This window comes from Carlito syrichta, unplaced genomic scaffold (assembly GCF_000164805.1).
Source record: "Carlito syrichta isolate Samal-C Ts95f unplaced genomic scaffold, Tarsius_syrichta-2.0.1 Scaffold311787, whole genome shotgun sequence".
In the NCBI taxonomy this organism is placed as follows: Eukaryota; Metazoa; Chordata; class Mammalia; order Primates; family Tarsiidae; genus Carlito; species Carlito syrichta.
The window spans coordinates 108,542-132,437 of record NW_007255883.1 but is presented as its reverse complement, the minus strand read 5'-3'; the positions used below and the strand labels follow the sequence as shown (position 1 = coordinate 132,437).

The 23,896-nt window shown below is 37.0% G+C and overlaps 1 protein-coding gene across 1 annotated transcript in view; it reads right to left on the bottom strand.

The window, feature by feature from the left end:
* PUM3 (pumilio RNA binding family member 3) overlaps window positions 1–23,896 on the bottom strand; it is a 41,971-nt gene that overhangs the window by 4,531 nt on the left and 13,544 nt on the right. The window contains exons 8-16 of the mRNA XM_021718070.1: window positions 23,059–23,233; window positions 21,662–21,765; window positions 20,474–20,552; window positions 18,260–18,358; window positions 17,185–17,238; window positions 13,797–13,877; window positions 6,179–6,321; window positions 5,026–5,248; window positions 1,805–1,892 (exon numbers count right to left, since the gene is read on the bottom strand). Coding sequence (XP_021573745.1) covers window positions 1,805–1,892; window positions 5,026–5,248; window positions 6,179–6,321; window positions 13,797–13,877; window positions 17,185–17,238; window positions 18,260–18,358; window positions 20,474–20,552; window positions 21,662–21,765; window positions 23,059–23,233 — 1,046 coding nt within the window. The remainder of the gene's footprint in view (window positions 1–1,804; window positions 1,893–5,025; window positions 5,249–6,178; window positions 6,322–13,796; window positions 13,878–17,184; window positions 17,239–18,259; window positions 18,359–20,473; window positions 20,553–21,661; window positions 21,766–23,058; window positions 23,234–23,896) is intronic.

The following is a 23,896-nucleotide window of genomic DNA, read 5'->3' as shown; positions in this document are numbered from 1 at the left end:
GGTCTTGAACCCGCGGGCTCAGGCAATCCACTCGCCTCGGCCTCCTAAAGTGTTGGGATTACAGACTGAGCCACCGAGCCTGGCCAGAATGCTCACTCTTAAAAACCAACAACCAGCCGGGCACAGTGGCTCAGGCTGTAATCTCAGCACTTTGGGAGGCCAAGGTGAGAGGAACTGCCTGAGCACAGGTGTTTGATACCAGCCTGGGCAACTTGGTGAGACCTCGTCTCTACAATAAGTCACAAAAACTAGTTGAGCATGCTGGCATGCATCTGTAGTTCCAGCTACTTGGAAGGCTGAGGCAGAAGGACTGCCTAAGCCCAGCAGGTTGAGGCTGTGGTGGCTGTGAGCGTGCCACTTCACTATAGCCTGGGCGACAAGAGGGAGACTCCAACTCAAAAAAAAAAACCCCAAAACAACAACCAAAAAACCCAACAACCATCTTGTGAAGAAGCCCAAGTAGCCTAGGAAGAGAAACTGAGGCTGTTGGCTCCCAGCCAACAACCAGCAGCAACTTGCCAGCCATGTAAATGAGTAATTGTAAAAGTGGACACTCTAACCCCAAATTGACCAGATCCAGATGACACTGAGCAGGGCAGAAGTAAGCTCTTCAGAGTCCTGATCAAGTAACTGTTACTTTGAAAAGGACTGAGTTTTGAGGCGGTTTGATACACAGTGGCAGATAATTAACAGCTAAACATGCAGATAGATACACTCATTTGGTGCTACATGTTAAAGACAAATACTCCAGGCCCAAACAAGAATATTTTAAGGCTGTCAGCACATTTTAATTAGGAGGGAGAAAAATCACCAGAAAATTCCTTTCACTTCAAGAGTGAGCCAGACAACTTTTCTGGAATAAACTCAACTCAACTTTGCATCAACTATTTTAATAAAGAAAAAGATAATTCTACACATTCTTTTTACCTTAATATTTATTATAAGCTTTCTCTTTTCCAAAAAGTTACAGTGAAAAATAGCCTCAAGTCCATTCTTAAGGGTTAAGTGAGAAGTGACAACTCTATGGCTAAACTGATTGCCTCACTAGCCATTAGAACTGCCACTTGCCTCAAGACAGGAATCCATGATCTGTCGTTTTTTTTAGACACAGTAGTAGAAAACCAAAACTGTTTAAGCTCAGTGGGGGTAAAACTCTCTTTAGTGGCTTAAATACCACATGGAATTTGGAATTATAAGTGAAGATCTGGTTAAAGATAGGACTAAGAGGGGAATGCCATGCAACTTTTAAAGCTGTCCTCCTCTTGAGAGCTAGTTTCCACAGAGCAGTTGTAAAGCTTATAAAAAACCAGAAAGCACCAAGGACTGGCTTGTTCTTTGGTCATATGTATTTCAATAATAAATAATAGGCACCAGTCCAAAATTCTGTGATGAGAATAATTTTTTTCTATTTATTCACTCCTCAAAACTAGAGATAAATATTTTTCAACTTGGGTATTGCTACTCACAACTGGCGTCCTCTACCTCATCACAATCCTAAAGAAATATAAAGTGAGGTTAGAAGTCTAAAGCAGCAGAGGAGGAAAGATAAAGCATTAGAGGAGGAAAGACAGAGGGAGTGAAGGTGGGTGAAAAAAAGAAAGAAAATCAAAAGATTCTTGGACACAAATTTCTAGGGGGAAAAGCACTACTTGCAACCACTAAATCATTTCTTATCCACAGACATAATTTCTAAACATTTCACAAACTTCATTTGAACTTAAATGGCCAGTGTAAAGTTCAGGGATGCCAGGAATTACTGGAATTCCACATAAGAGACAAGAAAAGGTCAAGTTTCATAACCTACCTTCTCTTCCATTTTCTTTCATTTTTTTATCTTGCTCTATTAACCACTTCAGAACTAGATGTCCTGCAGGATGTTCTGCAACATGAAGCTGTGAGGGTTAAGAAAAAAGCTCATTTAAAAGGCTGTGCAAATTTTATCTATGCAAATACGTTTGAATGAATACCCACAATTCATTCTACATCATCACAGAGAAGGACTCAGCCATGTTTAAAGTCCCACAAAGCTTCAGGTCTTTGTCTAGAATGACCACCTTACCAGGAGAAAACAGAGATCCATTCTAATCCCGTCAGAAAGGGAGATAATTATGCCAAATAATAGTTATACGATATAATGCAGCCCCTGCAAAGCATGTCATAATCAGCTTCATAAGTTCCACTTTGAACACCACCACCACTGTGCTCATTTTTAAGTCAAGATAACCACCCTTTAGATTGTCATATGCAGTTGTGAGGTACAAATAAACTTATGGGATAGAACACTAAAACAGAAATATCAAAATCCAATGCTGAATGATGTTTACACACGTGGGACTATCTACGGGGAATTATAAGATTAGCAGGCCAAGAGAGCACCCCTTTTGTTCAACCTTAATCCTTTTCAAGGGCCATGGCAACTGTCCCACAGTACTTGGGACCTCTCCTTGTTAATGGGAGACAGTAGGTTCAATCTCCTTAGAGAGAAAACTGTCATGATGCATTCCTCTCTGCCACATGTCAGTAGGATCTGCTCTGAGTTCAGGGGTCAGGGCTTCTCTAAGATCCCAGCCCATTTCTCTTTCCTGATCTTACGTGTCAGAAGCACTTATGGGTACTAATAATAGGCAATGATTTTATTCATAACCAAATACACATCTGTACAAAACATTTCCAAGTGCCAGGTTTCAACTAAGGTGGTGAGAGGGAATTTAGATAAATTCAATTGCTGTTGTGGAAAAGACCCTTGGCTGTTTACTCAACAGGTGCCTCCCTTGTAAGAAATAAGAATGGTGATTTATTTTCAAATCGGAGCCTAGCTTATCTTGGGTTCTCAAAATGGTATCTAAATGCGTTGTGCTTCCTTTTCACAGGCTTTTCACTTTGGCAAGCTACATGTTTAAATTTTTGGCAGAATTCAATCAGAACAGCAATCCTATAAGCCAAATGGCAAATAGGACATGTAAATGAAGTAATTCTGTAAAACCAATCAACATGTAACATGTAGGTGTCCTACTGCAAAGTGTGTAACTCCTACAAGTATTGCTCCAATGAGGAACCAGGAGAAGGATAAAAGTGCTGAATCTTCCCGCTTCGGTGTACCTGCCCACCAGATAACCAATCTTGCAAGACCATCATGGAAGTCTCGCTTCTGCTTTACTCGTCTCTGTCTCTATCCTTTGATTCTGGACAGGTGAGTTCATTTCTCACCGCCCCCCCTCCCCCCAACTTTCTTCTCTGATACCCCACCCCCTTCACCCGCATTTTCTAAAGATTCCACCTGACCTCAGGGGATACCTCCTAACTGGTATCAATCAGTTCTGGTAATCCAACCATTTTTACCAGAGATTGGCCCAGAAGTGGGCATGTGACTTGGTTCTGTACAATAAAACAGGGAAGCCTGTTTAGAGGTTTTCTTCTCAGCTCCAGGAAGAAAGTCCATCATGCTCTTTCCTTCCTGCTAGGGACATTGCTGTGGAAACATGAGCTGAGGCTGTGAAGACAGCTTGAGACCATAATGCCACTGCAGCCCTATAGACAGTAGAGCCAACTAGGGAGGCAGTATCACTGAAATGCTGCATCACACCCAGCACTGTGTGCCACTGTTTTTCTAATTATGGTAATTACATACCTAACTGCTACTATGAGGCACTGTATTACCTGTAGTAAAGCATTTCTCAGTAAAACTATCCATGGTGCTAGTCAGAAGTCTTTAGATTTGGACTAAAATTCAGATGTTATTGTTCAGTTGCCACTGTATCCTGAACATAATTCATTATGTCAATTACCTTGTTGTACTGTAATGTCTTGCCTACAAGGTCTCTCCAATGGATCTCAAGCTCCTTAAGGGCAGGGACTCTGTTAGTTCATCTTTGAACACCCCTGTAAGCACGCAGTGTGGAGTACTGCATTTTTGATTAATGAATCAAAGGTCTGGAGCTTGAATAAATTACTACATATCCTTAAAATGTAATATTGGGCACAATAATGAAAAATTACTGTGAGAATTAAGTGAAAGCAGAGGGCAGAAAATAGCAGGTTCCTTACAAACGTCGATTGGTCAGGAGCTTGTGACTCAGTGTAGGACAACGGCTCTGTGTGATCTGGTCTCTGTTCCCTTCCCTTTGCTTACTGATTTCCAACCTTTGAACCTTCTGCTCTCAAACATGCCCAGCTCCCTCCTTTCTCAGGGCTGCTGTACAGCCTGTTGTTCCCTCTGCCTAGAATCATCTACCACTCTTCACTGAGCTACTAATCTTTCATGTCTCAGCTTAGCTTTCACAGTCTCTGGGAAGCCTTCCTAGGGTGGGCTGACTCTTACATACTCTTACACAATCCCATCAAACTGTTTGTTCCTTCATAGCTCCCCTCTCTATTCTAACTTAAATAATTATTCGTGAAAAATATTTATTTAAATAGTATGTTCCCCCAAATTGGAAGCTCTTGAGGGGTGGTGCTGGCCACTGTCTAGTATATATCAGGTGCATGAGTCATGAACTTAAGATGTGAAGCAGAATAATATGAGGCCCCCAAACAGGAAGGCACTATCAGAAAGAGCAAGTATCTTCTAATGAGGGGGAATCAGGAAAGACAGCATGGAGAAGGGCTCCAGGAACTTTAATGAGTAAGGCTTTCTAGGGCAGAGCACAGGGAAATGGAGACGGCGTGGGGGAGGGGGGGAGGGGGGAGTGCGGCAGCGAATGGTTAGGATGAGGGAGGAAGGAAGCATTCAAAGTAAATCCAAAATCGAAATCAGGTGTATATAGAACATGCTGAAAAGGCAGTCTGGAACCAACCACAGATGACAGAGAGTCACAGAAAGAGGATTCTCATTTCACTCTATGGTAACATGAAGCAAATTTTTGAGACAGACAAGGGTTGAAACAACACCATGTTATGATTTTATAATTTTTAATGTATTGCTGTTATGAGGTGAGTTGAAATAATCATTACCAAAATGCTTTTTACAGCAACTGAAGCTTTTGTGACCCCTGCAGATTTCCTGCCTATCCTGTAACAGCACCCTACCTCTCCGTCCTTGCCACCAGGATGCAGTTCTGCTGCTGCCAAGTTGGCGATGGCATTCATGGCAGGCTGAATGTCTCCAGTAGCAGACCCTAGAATGGCGGACACCAACACACATGCAGACTTATCCAGTGCCACCTCTCGAGCATGTCCTTGCAGGTAGCTTAATAAAGCTGGAGAAATGGATTCTAGGAGCTCACGTCTGCGTATCTCTGTGTCTTTCTTACTGTTGGAATATGTTGAATGAAGTATTTAGGTAAGATAAATGGCAAAGGAAATATGGTGCTATTATCACAAATACCTCTAAGAGCTTATCACACTCTTTTGTAATTATCTTTCTATTGAAGATGTAGACAATAAGTGATCTGAGAGTACATTTTGTTTTTCATTGGTCCCCAGGATCTGAATAGTGTCTAGTACAGAACAAGCACTCAGTAAAGGAAATTTGGCCTATGCATTAAAAAAAAAATCCAAAAACCAATAAAGTATCTCCATAAGACAACATGTTTATACTACTGTTTGAACTCTACTCTCTAAGGTACTCAAGTATGTTGTACCAGAAATTTCAAAAATAAAGCAAAACATACAAAAAACAAATTACACACTTGAGTGCCTAATATGTGCCAGGTGCTAAGAGGTGTTCTTTTGACATGACTTTTATTTCCTTTTCAAGATAAAAACTTTAAGTCTGTCAAAACTACAGGTTTTAAAATAGAATTTACCTTTAAGTAGTTTTGAGAGAGAAGGTATGGATGCGTGAGTGGATTTTTGAAAGCAAGTGCTATACAATATCGTCAACAATTGGGCTGGTGTGATGGCTCACACCTGTAATTCTAGCACTTTGGGAGGTGGAGACGGGAGGATCGCTTGAGCCCAGGAGTTCAAAACTCATCTGGGCAATATAAAGAGACCTTGACTCTACAAAAAATAATAAAAAATTAGCCAGGCATGGTGGCACACATCTGTAGTCCCAGCTACTCGGGAGGCTGACACAGGAGGATCTCCTGGGCCCAGGAGTTGAAGACTGTAAGCAGGTCTCTGCCCTTCAGTCTGGGCAACAAAGTGAGACCCTGATTTAAAAGCAAACAAACAAACAAACAAACAAAAATAATCAGGGCAGAGGAATAAGGAGTCAGGACATTTGACTTGCTGTTACCTGTGTTCATTTCCATCTCCTTTCTGCAGAACTTCGATGATTTCTCGTACCGTATGCGCAGGATCTCTGGGGCTTAGTAAATACAAAAGGACCTTCCTTCCATATTTGTCATTTACTATGTTAGGCAAAGAACTGACAATTTCCTACAAAATTATAAACAAAAAAAGGAATCAACACCTACATTCATAAAATAAAGTGTGCTTGAAATTTAAATGGTAAAAAAATACATGCTTGACTATTTTCCCCAGCGTACTTAATGGAAAATGTGGGGCTAGTTCTAAAATTGTCTCATTAAAGCACAAAAGAGATTTACATTTGGAACACAAAATCGATTCTCTACTGTGACTAGCATTACTTACCAAGCCCAAGGACTTAAAACATTATTTAAAGGCATTACCTTTATTCATTATGGCCAATATTTCTTAGGCCACTATTACTAGGGACAGAGCTTGGTGAGGTCACTGAGTAGATAGTTAATTTGCAGCTGCACTTAAATGTAGCATCAGTATGGATGAAGAACATTCCCATTAGAACTGCTCTGCTGAGACGTATGTGAAAGGAGATAAAGAAACTCTGTTAAATAGAACAAGTGGATAAAGGCTTTCAAAGTTAGGTTGCTTATTCATGGCAAATGAAGGCTGTTTAACCACTGCATTGAAAAATAAAAACAGAGGGGGAAGGGAAACCAAATCCAGAAAGACTCCACTGAGCAGTTACAAATTATACTGTATGACATTTTATATCAACATACCCTAAAACAGTAACCTCCTTTCCTAGCTGTTTGAATTTAAGTGACAAAAGCAAAGTCATCCTCATCCTAACTAAGCTCCTATGTAAATTTGCTGATGTTTTCAAAGACAGAAAAGTCACTGTTTAAAAACATTTCCCTAAATAGAAAATACACAACAGAAAAATCAGTTTCCCCCCCTTCCCACATTCCTATTTCTTGTAACAGACCTTATATATATTCAAATCATGTTTGAGCACCACAGATTCTTTAGAACTGGCTGGAGCCTCAGAAAGAATTCCATCCAACTGGCCAGGTTTACAGACAAGGCATACAGAAAGGAAGAGGTGATGTCTCAGAGGACGTACAATGCCTCCGTGGCAGAGTTCTGCACAGTCCTGGCCTATCTTTCAAAGATAATATACAATCTCCTCTTAAGAAAATGAATTCTCCCTGAGATGTCATATTTAGATCTGTTCTTCTAAAAAGCTCCTAGTTATTAATATTATGGTAAGATTAGTAATTTTAAGCCCAGGCAGCAGAGTGAGACCTAATTTCTACAAAAAATTAAACAAATAGCCAGTGTGTGCCCATAGCTACTTAAGAGGCTGAGGTGGAAGGATAGCCTGAATTTAGGAAGTCAAGGCTGCGCTGAGCCGAGATCATGCCACTGCACTCCAGCCTGGGTGACAGAGTGAGAACCCACCCCCCAAATCAAAAGCATTAAAAAAAAAAAAAAAAGATTAGTGATTTAAGTGCAAGGAATCAAACTAAAAATTAAGTCAGTCGTCAACCATGGAATCATGCATTTCACTGTATCATGACCATGGTTGATGATGCAACTCTAGATTCCATATACTATGTTTTTCTTCTTAAAATCCTAAGCTCCCCTCATTTCCTGCACGTAAGTATATTGTGGTTCTGATAATTAATAATGGTAGCTAACACTTGTTAAGAGCTTACTAGGAGTCAGACACTGCCAAGAGCTACACATCTATCATTTTAAATAATCTTTATATCACCATGACTCCTAAGGACTTTTGAGGACGTTTAAGGTCACAGAATAAAGATTCCCATATTAAAACACATAGCTTTCAGAGAATAGTTTCAATATATCTAACCACCTCAAAATGGATACGTAATTTCAACCATGCAGGAAAGGAACTTAAAATTTCAATAATAAAAGGGGAGACACACACAAAAAATAGACTTATTGCAGGATAGGGAGGGAACTCTTTTGTAATCTCATGCTCCAAAGTGGACACAGTGTGTGTGTGTGTGTGTGTGTGTGTGTGTGTGTTTTCTTTTCTTTTTTTTTTTGAGTTAGAGTCTCACTCTGTTGCCCAGGCTAGAGTGCCGTGGCACACTCATGGCCACCGCAGCCTCAACCTGCTGAGCTCAGGTGATCCTTCTGCCTCAGCCTTCGAAGTAGATGGAACTACAAACATGAACCACCACACCTGGTTAATTTTTTGATTTATTGTAGGGATGAAGTCTCGTCAAGTTGCCTGGGCTGGTCTCGAACCCGTGGGCTCAAGCAATCCCCTCACTTAGGCCTCCCACAGTGCTGGGATATAGGCATGAGCCACTGTGCCCAGCCAATATATATGCTTTTAATACTGAAGTGTTTGTTGTCCCTTTTAGTGTGCCTTTTGGGTACCTTTAGGTATCTGTTTTAAGTTTTAACCAACTCATAAAAGAGGAAAGATGTTTTAATTGGTTGTATATATCTGTTAATTTGCTGAAAGAGGATAGAATGATACATAAATTGGCCCAGTTTTTATAGTTAAAAAACAAACAAAAAAACTTTGCTGTCCTTAACAAAATGACTCAGAAATATAACACCTTTAAAAAAACACTTGTTTTTATGAGGAAAAAAGCAACAACTGAGGAGTACGCAGTGAATACTATAATAGCTATTATTTTTAATTAGCATTTTTTTCTTGATATAGGGAGGAAAGGAAGGAGACATAAAGCTAGCAATGAATCCCTCAATGTATTGAACTGTCTCCACGGGTTTCACACTTAGGGACAAATCCCACACATGGCAGAAATGGCTTTATAACATGAGAAATTGGGATTTTCAGATACACATAAAATCCATGCATAAACACTACTCAAGGACTAGTCCCCAAATTAATTGCACTTTATTGCCTTTTGGTTAGTAATTAAAGAATTTAGAATCTAAAATCACATCTAATTAAGGCTTTTAAAAGGGTATAATGTTTATAAACAATTTTATGAAACCAAAAAATGTTTTCTTAAAAAGGTAATGTCATTTAATTATTCTCCAACTCACCCTCGTTCCATCTTTCCCTTAACATCAAAATACATACATCTCTGAAAAAATAAAGGAAATGGTATAAAAGCACTGCTCTATTATGGAGTATTACTCCATCTCTCTTCAACTTGTGTTACAGAGAACGGTAGGGGAGAAAGTTCTAGATTATCACATTGCAAGCACTAACAATTCCAGTAACAAGCATAAACTGGTAAGAGGCAGTTATGGTGTAGTTGGTTTCATGTAAAATTTAGTCTCTGGAGTGTTAAGTTCAAGTTGTATAGCCTTTAGCAAATCCTTTAACCTCTCTGTACATCAATACCATTATCTATAAAAGGAAATGATATACTTGTTTAACTCATGAGCTACCACCAGAAGCAAAACTGAAAACTGCTATACAACAATGATCTCATATTAATCCAGCATCCTTAACTAAAGCTGATGGAGTCATGAGTGTTCACCCTCAAAAGAGAGAGAATACCAACAATGGAGGTCCAATTTTAAAGGTTTTACCTCTTGAACAAACTAACTTAGAGAAAAATCACAAGGCCCATTTGCTGTAATTTCTTCTTAAGCTGTAAAGCAGGCATGAGAACAGAAGACGAAAGCTCAGTAAGAACAAAAGACCTCCCTTTGGAAGACATATTTGGCCAGTTCTGACCTCCTTATGTTGAACTCGTGCCAGATTCCTTGGCATTCTTGTTTTGCCAACTCTCTTACAAAGAGGAAGGGTAAAGGTCAAAATAAACGGTACATACAGGAAGCGGGGTTAGAGTATGTGCATTTTGGAGGCAGACAGAAAGGCAAAAATCAACATGTCACTGAGAACTGAGCCTTTGGGTACACAACTCTTATGGTAGTTTGTCGTGGGGATAAAAAGAAATGCAGACCACTTTATAGGAGCTAAAATATAATGAAAGAGGGTAAAGAGTTAATGAAAAGTTAAAAATAAATGTAAGAAATTTAAATAATAGATAAGTGCAGAGGGAAGGTTAGATCATCAGACAGCTTCCTAAGTGTTTTGTTCTGAAAATAGAGTGACTTTATCCTAAAATCCACCTTTTCAGTTATCCTAAAAAATTGGAAGATTCAGTTAAATGGGGATAGTGTTTCAATTTTGTAAGATAAAAAAAGTCCTGGAGACTGTTCAATGAGTTTACTTAATACTACTTAACAATACACTTACAAATGGCTAAGATGGTAAATTTGTTATGTGTAATTTACCTCAATTAAAACAATTGGAAGGACTATCACCATGGAGCTCACATTGCCAGAGGCTGGAGCTGAGTGGTGACTACTACTTAGCACAGGGAATGGTGCTCTCTCCTCTCCATCTTCCAAGCCTCGTTGTATCACACCTGGCCTGGTTACTCATTTACCTGCCTGGTCAATGAAGGTTTGCAGGTTTGTGAGCCCGGAGTTAGATCATTATTACCTGCTAAAGAAAAGTGCAGCAAGGCAAAGACTACAGTAGTTGAGAAGATGGGGAGACCAGATCTGGCTGGGCGATCAAAGCACTACCTGGGGACTGGACTAGAGCTTGGTCTTAACAGAAAACAAGAAGAGTGATCATCAAGCTATGATTTCAACCTGACATTTTGGGAAATCTTAGCAACACAAAGCATAGTGCAATAGGTTTTGTAGTGGCTCGGGGGTTGGTGATATGGACACATAACTCTAAACTTACGTGTAGCATATCTGGCAACCCAGAAATTTTGCTTCATAAATGCCTTAGAGAAACTTAACCAGTGCCCAAGAAAACATACAAGAATGTTGACAAAATTATTTGGAATAGGAAAAATTAGTAAGAATTTAAAAAATTATTTTTAAAGTTGTAAACAACCTAAACATCCCTCACCAGGAAAATAAAAAATAAACTATAGTATATTCATATACAGTAGAATCTGACACTGAAAACTAAGTGATTTAGAAGACAAGTGAGCAAACTATGGCACATGGGTCAAATCCAGCCTGTAGCTTGTTTTTGTACATCCTGTGAGCTAAGAATGCTTTGCACATTTCAAAGGGTTGTTAAAAAATAAAGATAAACAAGAATATGTTACAGAGACCATATATGGCCCACAAAGACTAAAATAATTACTATCTGATCCTTTACAAAAAAGGTTTGCTGATCCCTGATGATAAATCTCATAAACACAATGACCAAAAAGAAAGCAAGCTGCAGAAGAATACACATAAGATGTCATTTACATGGAACGTGCAAACATGCACAATAAAATTATATGTAACTACATACAGTAAAAGGATAAGGAAATGCACAATGAATAAGAAATGCCCAATTTAGCACAGCAGGTATGGGGCGGGGATGGTATACCGGATCAGAAACGGGCACACAAAGAACTTAAACTTACGCTGTATTTGCCAAGTTTTACTTTTTGTGTCAGGTGGTGGGAAACCTGATGTTCACTGTATTATTTATACCTTTCTGTGTATTTTAAAGATAATACATTTCAAAACATGCATCAATATTTATCCACCCTGAAACAGCAACTGGTTAGTGTACTTATTTCCCTGCCAAGGAGCATAGCAGTTAAACTAGCTGCATCATACCAATGATTTCAAGCTAAACTGAATCAAATTTTCTAAGTATGCTTATTTTGGAAAGGAAAGGCGGTGAGAAAGAGTTTGTGCCCATTTTGAAAGGCAAAGGGCTCAGTTGACCAGGCTGTGATTTCAGCCTGACATTTTGGAACGCCTGGGTGCTATAAACAGAATGTTTAGCAACACTGAGCTTTCTCGGTTATTTTTCAAAGCACTGCATACTGCAACAGGTTTTGCAGTGGATGGGTGGGAAAAATGCAAGAGCAATTAGCATTCCAGAATTTTATCACTAGCTACATAGTTTAATGATACACAGAACCTGTTGGGTATTTTTCAGAGGCAAGAGATCAGCAAATCAGGGAAAGCTACCCTTATAAAAGTCATTAGGAATGTGGGCTAAAAAGTGTGGGAATCAAACTGATAAGCATAAGGAATTTAAACTGTTTCCACAGCAACTTTAAGTAGGATAAATCTTTGGAAAAAGAATTAATCTAAAAGACAATTCCGGCAAATTCTGAAGGAAGTCTAATTTTTCTTGAAATGCATTTGGAAGTTATGCAAATTTTAGTCATCGTGAAAATATTTAACAAAAGCAAACTTTCAATATCCCAGCCTGTTTCCATTTTTGTGAAACAACTTTATTCATTAGCCAATTCTATGGCCTCACATCTCTGTCACAGGAATTAAAAACAATCATTATTGATTGGAGTCAAAAGGGTAATAAAGTCACAAGAAACATGTCAAAACACTCAGTTTGTGACAAGAAAGTCTTGCCAACTTGTTTCTTCCCACAATCCTATCTCAAAGAAAGTCACCACAACCTTAAAGTAGTCAAGGATAAAGTTGGAAAATGACAGCAAGGGCATGAGAAATTCACACACACTGGGACCTACAGCTAGCATCTAAGAAAACAATCTTCTCCTCCACTAGTTGATACAACTTTTTCTCTTTTCCCCAGCTCTACTGGTCCAGAAAGGCCACAGCACTATCACCTTAAATGTATATTATCTTTCTGAATCATTCCTATGTTTCCTACCTGCCAATGGGGTGTGAAAGTACCATTTCACTAAGATTTCTCTAAGGGCCCCATCTATATGTATCAAACAGGAAGGTTTATGTGATTTTCATATGAATAACCTACGTCTGTACAGCTTATGTGGTTTTCAAAACATTTCCAAGTTTGGTCAAAGCTTCCAATGTTGTACTTTCCTTTCTCCACCATACACCCAACACTGCTTAAACATTAAAGAGAAAGGAAGGGATGAGAAAAGAGAATCACAGAATCAGTAAAACAAGCCATCACTGAAGGATGAAGGAAATAGAAATAGTTTAGGATGCAATGTTTACTTTAGAATAGCTTTTCCAAGAGGACAGCTCAGTTTTTCTGAAGGCAAGTTTAGGAATAAACTGCATTCGAGAATTACCACTTTCTGGTTATCATACTGGGCTAGAAGCAATTGCTGAAATGTGAAAAGGAGGCTAGTATGCTAATTTTGGCAATGACTTTTAATCTGACTCTACAAAAGCTCTAAAGAAGCATCACAAATGAGTAAGTTTTGAGTTTTTCCTCTCTATCAGTTCAACTCAGCACAGATGTACCGATAAACTGGGTAATTGTGCAGAGGTTTTCTTCATAGGGACAGTTAAAAGGTCATGAATATCCTCTGCTCATGTATGAGTTCGAGAATAACTTAGGAATGACTATGTAAGCTAACTTCTGATCATATCTAAATATTACTTTGCTAATTTTTCATATTTTAGAAGTGCATATAGTCTAAGAAGCCATGTTATCCTAATCCAAAATAAAAATGTTAAGTGCTAATTTAACCACTTTGAAATATTTAAAACAGTATGAATGTCAATACTGTTCATTTATACAAAAATAAAGCAAACCTCCAAAATGAGAATTGAGATAACTAAAAAGTAACAGACAATATTCGTAGAAAGCACAGTTGAAAGTCTTTACACATGCATGTGTAAATCAAACCTATATAACCACAACTGGTATATTAATGTAATTTAAATGCAAGACCATTAGAATTACTTACTGATATGATTATCTGCTTCACAAGCTTAGTATCATCAATACAGTCAAATGCCGCCAGTAAAACCAAATGAGAGTATTGGCCCTGCAATTGGAAGCCATAAAGGTTAACAAAAAATGCATAGACTTTCCCTCTTACTCTAAGTTACCATCACTGACCACTTATCCAACATAATATAAACAAGATGAATAAAAATTATTCAAATGAACTTCTCCTCTTATCAGAAGCTTGTTAATTATATTCTAGAGGTAAGGTTGATTTAAAAAAAAGAAGGAACAGAAAACACATTCTTTATTATCAAATAGCCCAAGACTAACCAGGACATAAAACCTGTCTGAATAGGTATCCTGTTAATAAATAGCTACTTGAAAATTAAGCAAGAAAGTTCAAGTGATATGATTAAGTGAAAAAAAAATCTATCTTTCTATATAGGTATGTGTATTTATATATACATATGTAAAATATTCCAATCATAAAAATGAAAATATATACACTCAGATATAGATTTATACACACACACACACACACACACACACACACACACACACACACACACACACACACACACACAATACATGCATACTGAAAATCCTGGAAGGCAAAACACTGCAAGTCACCTCAGGGTTAAAGGATTACAAACGATTTTCCACTTTTTTTTGTATACTGTCCAATTTCTTTAAAATAATTCTGCATAACTAGAATATAAATAATAATAATAAAAAAAACCTAGAAGAGTATCATGACATACTTAATGTGAGAATGAGATAAAAAACATTGCTTTAAAAAAGTATAGCAGCATGAGATCATACAAATACACGCTGTGGTTTTTACAGTAGTCACCTTATAAAATAACATAATTATTGTCACGATGGTGATATTGTTCCAAACATTTAAAGAATCCCTACTTTATGTTAAAAATAAAAAGAAAACGAAAACCTGTTTTCAGAGTTAGTGACATTTTTTTTTTAGTATCCTGGATGACGATAATTTTTAAAAATTTTATTTTAATGGGAATTTGACTTTTGATAATAGCCCACATTCATTCAGAACCAGGTCTAATGACTATGACAGGTAATACAATTTCAAATAGAAACAATGAGGAAATGGATAATTGTTAAGGCCAAAAAGACAAACTGAAGAACAAAGAAAGGACTAATCTTCTTACTATATAAAGACCAACAATCAACTAAATATTGATAAAAATGAAGAGTCAGTTAAAAAAAAGAAGTACAAATGGCTTTAAATATATGAAACACCAATTTCCACCTATCCTATAGGCACTGGTGAAAATCTGACAATAGACTAATTTATCAAAGGTTTGGGGAAGATCAGGCACACTTTAATGTCAGTGGTAAGAATGTAAAGTGACTCAACTTCTTTGGAGACAACTGACAACATCTGTAACAATTTAAAATGTATGTATGACCCGATCCAGCAATGCTAGTTCTAAGGATTTATCTTAAAGACGTGCTTCCAGGAAAGTAAAAAGACTTATGTATGAGGATGTTCACTGGAGTACTATTGTGCTTTTAAAAATCTAGAAACTACCAAATTATCCAACAGTAGGGACTGGTTAAATGAATAATGGTACAGTCCTACAGTGAAATATTATGAAGTCATTAAGAAGAATAAGGCAGATAGATGTATACATGTTGAAATAAAATTAGCTCTAATATAAATTAGGTGAAGGAAACAAAATACAGAACAATGTGCATAGTACAAAACCACTGGTTTCAGTTTTCTCAAGCCATACACAATCATGACCAAGTACAAAATATCTCTGGATGAATATAACAGATGCCGGTACAGAACTGAATCTAAATGAGACAGTTTCACAAGCTAGACATTTTAACATGTTTCTTTCAGCAACTGGTAGAACTAAACGATAAATAAATCAGTAAAAACACTGTTGATTTAAGTGACATTGATAGAATACCATACCAAACAACTCTACAATGCATTCTTTTCAAGATGCGAAGGCAGACCATATGTTAGCTTATAAAACAAGTCTCAATAAATTTAAAAGAACCAAAATAGTATAGAGTATATCAAGAAATTCCCAATATTAGAAAACTAAACACTTCTAAATAATCCATGGATCAAGCTCATAGGCTATGTTAGATTATCTCTCACTTTAGAAGTAACTTTTACAGATTAAAGAAAATATTGTATTGCTAATTTCTGTTATCATCACAGTGCCATGCTGGGATTAGGATCTCAACTGTTGAATTACCTGACATAACCAAACTGTAAAATTAAAACAATTTATTACTTTAAAATGTTTTACTATTAATACCTTTTAGAATTTTCTATTAATATTCTATTTTTATACATTTCTAATTTAAAGAATTCAAATTAAAATGTCATGAATAAAAATTTACTTAATGATGAAATATGAATTATAAAATAATCTCATACTCTGAAACAATTCATAAGAGAATCCCATATTTCACTCTGATACAGGAAAGTTAGCTGTCTTCTGAATGGTTTTATATCAACTCTTCTGTCTCCTACAGAAGACAACAGGTATACAATCAACCCAAATAATTTTAATTAGCATTTTCTGTAATGAGTGTCCACTAGACACTAGTAGTTCCCTTGGGATTCACAGAGGACAAACTAGTTGACCATTAAATAATTTTAGTTGACCTACAAATTAGAAATTTAGTGATGAGTTAAGATATCTGTCAAATATAATATATAAATTATAACTCAAAAATTAAAATTATATTTACTACTATATATATTCTAATTATAGTATTCTATAGCAATACTATGGAAAACTACTATCTAAATACATACAAACTCTATTTTTGAGGCAATTAATCCCCCAGAAAAAACTTCTGTGCCCATTAATTTCATTAGAAGAGCTATTACTGTATTGCCAAAAGATTTCAAAGAACTACAAAATTTAACAATTTGAATTCTCCATGACCACACTGCAAATTTATTCCATTAAAAAAAGATAAATTTTAATTCCTGTTAAGGTTTTGGTGGCAAAAAGTGGTGTCAAGCTTTCTTAAGTGTAATCTGGCATTATTTACCCAGAGACTCAAATATGTATATGCCTTAAGCAGGTAATAATCCTCATGTTTAATTGACATTACTGGACAAATTAATTAAAGAAACGAGTAAATGTCAAAATATCTCATAAAAATGAAGAATTGTCACAATATAATGTTAAATTAAAAAAGAAAAATACATGTGGTATGATTCCCATTTTGTGTGAATAATATATGAAAATACATGCATATGCATACAAAAAGATTACAATAAAATAAATAATTTTCTTCTTGGTAATTTTTTTTCCTTATTTTCCAAATTTTCTATAATAGATAGGAATTCATTTTACTATTAAAAATAATTAAATATGTAGTTGTGTTATACTTACGTTAGCCACCTTTTCAACGTAAGTCTTCATTGTTTTCACAATCACTTTTCTGTCCTTAAAAAGGAAAAATTGCCTCAATAAACTGTGAGTTATAAATTAAGGGTATTTCATAATTAAAAAGCTTATCAGAGCTATTATAATCTTAGACCTGTAGGCGACAATCCACTGACATAGTCTAGCATATAGTTAGTATTCATAGATATTTGTTGAATGAAATTAAATTTAAAAATAGTAGATATATATATAGAGAGAAAGTATAACTATCTTTTTTTTTTTTTTTTTTGAGTTGGAGTCTCACTCTGTCACCCAGACTGGAGTTCAGTGGCCACTCCCGGCCACCACAGCCTCGACCTGCTGGGCTCCGGCGATCCTTCCACCTCAGCCTTCCAAGTAGCCGGAATTACAGGCATGCGCTACCACACCCGGCTGGTTTTTTTTTAAATTTATTTATTGTAGAGATGAGGTCTCGCTGCCCAGGTGGGTCTCAAACCCACAGGCTCAGGCAATCCACTCACCTCAGCCTCCCAAAGGCACGGGATTACAGGCTGAGCCACGGAGTCCGGCTATAACTATCTTTTGAAGGCAGAATTATGCTGATCAAGGAAATGATGCTTACTTCTGTTACACTTCAGTGATTAATACGTATCTTTACCTTTCTCCTCTGAGTACAGAACACCTGCAGGAGCATAAGCATGCGACCACTTGTTCCTTATTTCTTCTTTCTTCCCCTCCTCCAATAAAATGAGGGATGAAAGAGCCTGACAGGTCCCAAAATCTCTATAAACTAAAGCTTAACATACAATAACCCAGACAATATGTATGAGTTTACATGCTTGACCTCTTTCCATCCTCTAATGAAACCTTCAGATTTCCACTAAAGCAAAGAACATGAGGCCTATAGAAGATGGCTCATTCCTGTGAGGCCCTGAGGCACAACTTTGAGAAGATAGTGTTGTTTATGCATAATAGGGCAAAGACCAAAGTGGGTGAAAAGTTTAAGGACAGGCAAGTCAAGCCTGCAGATAAGGCACAGCTCTGAATGGCAGAGTTTACTCACAAGTGCTGTCACATTTACCTTGGGTGTGCCGTGCCACAGACAGTGCATAGCCACTCTGGAACCATCGTGTGTATGTGCCAGGTATATCACAGCTTCACGGATGGCTTCAATCATTTCCTAGGAAACAAATGCTATCAGGGCTCTGCTTTATTTTCTTTCTTTCTGTGGTTTTATCTGTCTACAGGGGGCGGTTATGCACAGAGTGGGAAAGGAAGAGAGCGCAAGTAGAATACAATTTAATTTTTAACTTTGCATACAATTTCAGACAGACACACAAACTCTTTCTAGAAATGTTCTTTTCCATCAAGAGCAGTAAATACTGCTGGCAGGCAATTTCTGTTAATCACAATACCCGACTTTCACTGATGTCTAGTTAAAAAAACTCACAGGCTACTATATACATAATATGTATAATATATTCTAAATGACTTTCCAAGAAAGTCTAGAGGGGGTGTGATAAGAAGAAAATTTTAAACAGAACAGCTAGATAAAGTAAATAAAATGCGCTTCCCTAAAAGACACAACCAAAATAATCATTTTGATTAAAAAAGTTTCTTTTTTGGTTTATCATTGGATTATCTCCAGAAATTATATTAATTCCTTACCACAAACACAATTAAATAACATTTCCCTATAACAAATTAATTTCTGTATTCATATTTAGAATAAGCCCTTACCTATAAATGACTCTGTAGTAAAAAAAAATCATTTAATTTCTTACAAGGCAGTTTAGTTTAATTTATTCATCTTTTTTCCCCAATGTTTCAATTTCTTATTTATAGTCTCTTTTCTTTTGAATCAGAATCTCACTCCATCACCCAGGCTAGAGTGCAGCGGCATGTTCATGGCCACTGCAGCCTCGACCTGCTGGGCTCAGGCGATCCTTCCACCTCAGTTTTCCAAGTAGCCGGAACTATAAGCGCATACCACCACACCTGGCTAATACTTATATTTTCAAAGTGTAAGTACACAGGATGTAAATGAGTTCTGGCACCTAACAATGGTAGGATCCCATTTTAGTCTATTCCCAATTTAAAAAATTTATATTAAATAAATACAAAGCCAACTGAAGGACAGGAGCCTAATTTCACCAAAAAGGAAGAAGTGATTTCACCCTCAAGTATCTTACAATCCCTTTCCAAGATGAATCTTAAAAACACAGCTTCCAACTAACATACCTGAACTTTGAATCTCTTCAAAGCTATCCAGATGGAGAGTTATACAAATATTCCAATTATGTTTCCATTATTCCCAAAGGTTTTTTTAAAGTCTCTCTTTTGAAAATACCCACAGTGCCAGAAAAGATAATTTGTCTCATTACTTTACATTCATACTAAGTTCCAAATGATTTTTTTGCTGTTATTAAAACATTCAACACTAAAGATACACTCTAGCATTGAACATATTCAAACGATCACTGTGTCAGTTCTGAACATACAGTCCTGCTTCAGTAAATCCAGAACTGTGGGATACTGTGTTCTGCAGGAAAGAGAAATACCCAAGACGATGCTGCTATGGTCACTGAACTGTAAGCATAGGTGGGTGGCTACTCTTGGGAAATAATTTTGTATGCCAATTTTGTAAGGGTCGAAACTTCAATGAATGTATAATCTGGTGTATTTGTTAAAAGAAATTAGTCTCATTATTTTAGTTTTCCCTTGTGATTAGAAAATGAGGACAAATGGACAATGAGCTCACTGTATGATGAGGCAAGCAAAGTTCAGGGAACTAAGCAATGTATTCTCATTTGTATTCCCATCACTGATTTGACGGGCAGTGCAATTTACCTTCACTCTCTGTTCTTTCTTCTATCATATAAAGCACAGGTTTTCATGGTCCATTTAGCTTTACATAAGTATCCTGCCCTAACCTTTTAAAGACAACATAATTTTTTTTTGTATTGGCACAGTTGAATTTAAAACTACCCAATGATGAATATTCCTCCATGTATTAGTTAATCTGCAGATTGGATTAGCTAGAGGATACTCTGGATTATAATTAAAATATAAAAATTCAATGAAATTAGTACAACTGAGGTCAATTCTACTGTTTTCTGGAAAAAATCTAAATGAAATCAGCAGACTTGTTCAAAGAAAGTTTAGTGGACTGTCTTTTCTAAATAAGGAACTCTATAAAATTTCCAAGAGACAACGTACATCAAAGAAATATTTCAAATTTCTGTTCTGCTCCTCCACCATGTTTTGGTTTAAAAACAAAAGACCAAGAACTTACTGATCTGAGTTTGAGGGGTGCATAAGTAAAAAAGTCCAAGAATACTTTATGCACCAATGAGTGCTTAATCACAGCTTCCCTGAAAGACAGAAAACAAAAAAACACAAAAAAACACATCAGATCTGATACTAAGTCAAACAGAGATAGGTAATCTTACAAATCTTAAGACTTTAAAAAATATTTAGATTGCAAAATTTAGTGCCGTCTACAACCAAGTACAAATTGCTAGTATCTAATCAGCAAACATGAAATAATCATTCAGTACATGCTCCACCTTCTTAAACAAGGACATCTATATTTTTTTCCCAGCACTAAACATAATTAGAAATCCACCTGTGGGCCTTTTTTTTTTAATAGCTGTTTTCTTTCTGTCAGGCGGCCTTCACAAGGCATCCATTTCATAAAATAATTTTAGTAAAATTAAAACTTGGTGGATCAAAACAGTGTCAACAATTCCAACACTTATTTAATCCAAGCCCCTTAGAATGACACTTGGTGAGTCAAGGTGTACAGTGGAGGCTGATGGCCAGACATCAAAGACCTAAAGTCCACAAAGAATATCCAAGCAGATAGCAAAAACAAATGCTGCCTTTATGGGCAAAGCACTGTTCTGAGTACTTTGAAAATATCAACCCATTTAATCTTCATAAAAACCTACAAAGTCTATACTATTATTATCCCAATTTGATAGGCAGGGAAACTGAGGCATACAAAAGTTAAGTTGCCCCAAATTTACACAGTTAGTAATGGAGATTGTAGGGGAACTAGGAGTCACACCCTGGCAGTCTAGTCTTGGAAGCTATGCTCAACCACTCCACTATGGTATAGATGCCAAGAAGGACACATGCACAGGCTTTTAAATTCTACAATCCTATATGAGTAACAGATTATATTTGTGAAACTATTTAGTATACATGGCTTCCACATAACATCTTATTTGGGGAAAGAATGTTTCATTGCTTAAAATAGTGTATAAACCATTACTGTATCTTATCATCTTATAGGATATAATATTTAAAAAAGAAATCTTCTGTAGCAAGAATGGTTTCAAACCAAAATTTTTATACTCTTATTTAGGACAGAGTAAACTATAAGCAGGAAATATCCATATTTTCTGGGCAAAAGACATGTAAACCTTTCCTCCTTCAAATGCCATTTGTTAAGAAAAAACAAAAACATCTCTCTTACTTTTGGGCCATTGGAGTTAAAATCTGTTTCATTTCATCCATAATAAGCTCTAATTTTTCTGGCTGTACCTCTAATACTTTGTCCAGAGTTGGGTGATCTGCTGACTGCAACAAAAGAAAGATCAAACCCCTATAAATTTAATTCAATTTCTTCAGAACAGAGAAAAGCAATTATAGTCATTTTAAATAAGCTTAAACAAATCCAAGATTTTCCATATTTATATAATGAAAGCCCTACTACAAATACATTTACAAAGTAATTCCCAATTCTCTGATTCTCAGTCTGTACATTTACTATTGTATCTAAAGAGCCAGGCTGTATGCCAACCAAGTCAACCAGTCAACAGGATCTTTGCCAAGTACCTAGCTCATACAATCATAAGATCGAATAGTTCAAAATTCTTGCCACCATGTATCCTGTAATTAGTTGGATATTTCTTTTTTTTTTTTGAGTTGGAGTCTCACTCCGTCGCCCAGACTGGAGTGCAGCGGCACACTCCCGGCCACCGCAGCCTCGACCTGCTGGGCTCCGGCGATCCTTCTGCCTCAGCCTTCCAAGTAGCTGGAACTACAGGCGCACGCTACCATGCCTGGCTAATTTTTTTATTTATTGTAGAGATGAGGTCTCGCCAAGTTGCCCAAGCGGGTCTCGAACCTGCGGGCTCAGGCAATCCACTCACCTCAGCCTCCCAAAGCACGGGATTACAGGCTGAGACACCGAGCCTGGCTAGTTGGATATTTCTATAGTGAACTGTTAAAAAAAGAAGTAGAGCAACAAGTTCAACCAAGGAACTGAGCCTGACTTATGGAGGCCTCTCAGGAATCGGTTGAAATCCTTTCAGATAAATGGGTGCATTTATGTCCCAAGTTTAAAATAGATCTTGTAACTGTCCTAGTCCCATTACTGGCCGATCTCAGGATTCAATCCCTGTACTCCATCCAAGGGTGGGTCTCTCCACTCCCTTTCATCTCTGGAGAAGGGCAATACACACACATGAAGCAGCACAAGAAAAGAGAGCAACAGAGAGCCTAATGCACTTGAGCTGGCTAGGGGGTGGTTATAAAACTTCAGTAACTGTTAGAAGTCTTCTACCTCAGTCAGGTAGACTGTAGAAATAGAATAGCATGACACACAGCGTACTCAGAAGGGAGGAACAAAAGTCGCCTGACTTGAAGGGGATTTAAAGCCAATGCCCTAGGAGAAAGAGAAGTATATCACTTGTTCACTACAGTAGAGATATAATAACCTGAGAATAAAAGGTATAAGATGAACCCTTAAAGGACCACCCAAAATAAAAATACTTAGATTGTAAAATATTGGAAAACAAGGCACTGGAAATTAAGAAAAAGCATGTAGAAAAAGTAAAAATACTACAAAAATTTTTCTGGAAACATCACCTTGAAAAGATGAAATGTGTTTCCGTAGAGCTCTTCTGTCAGCATGTTCCTCTGCTCCAAAATGGCTTTGTCATTATATGCATATTCCACAATGGCAGAGGCTTCCGAATGCCGCAGCATCTTCTTCACGTGGCCTTTAAAACTTCTGATTATCTCAGCAATCTGTGGTTTACTTCTAAACCCAGAACAATCATGGAGAATTAAATGATGGAAAGAGAAAGGTAGGTGACACTAAACAAGATTGACTTCTGAGATCAACTCATTAACATATGTGCATATACGCCTCCCACAGGGAAATGCTTGTGAGTAGAAAAACCAAACTGCCTTGCATTTCTACTCCAAATTTTAAGTGACAGCAGTAGCCAACCTGTCTAGGTTGAACTTGGCTCTGCTTATCAGCTGGAAGACCCTGAGCAAATTATTTAATCTCTGTGCTTCAGCCTCTTCATTCATAAAACAGAAATAAGGTTGCTGTGAGGACTAAATGAACTAAAATGCTCCGAGAACTGTGATCAACACACAGTAAGTGCCCAATAAATGTCAGTTCCTATTAAACTGTTAGCATGGAAAAAGGTAGCACAGTAGAAAAGAGAAGGTAAAAGTCAAAGATGCAAGGAAACAGGAAATCATATTCTAAGAATCTTTTTAAAGACAGGACTTAATCTCAACTACTTTCACAACTATTTTACTGTACCGTAAAATATAATCAAGTAGCTGATAATTATAGCCAGGAATATGTTGTTTTGGGAAATTCTGTCAACTGCACATTATGCTTTTTTGTTACTGGTTATCATATTCTGGCACGTTATTCCATAATCAAAATGACTGGTCAATTTCA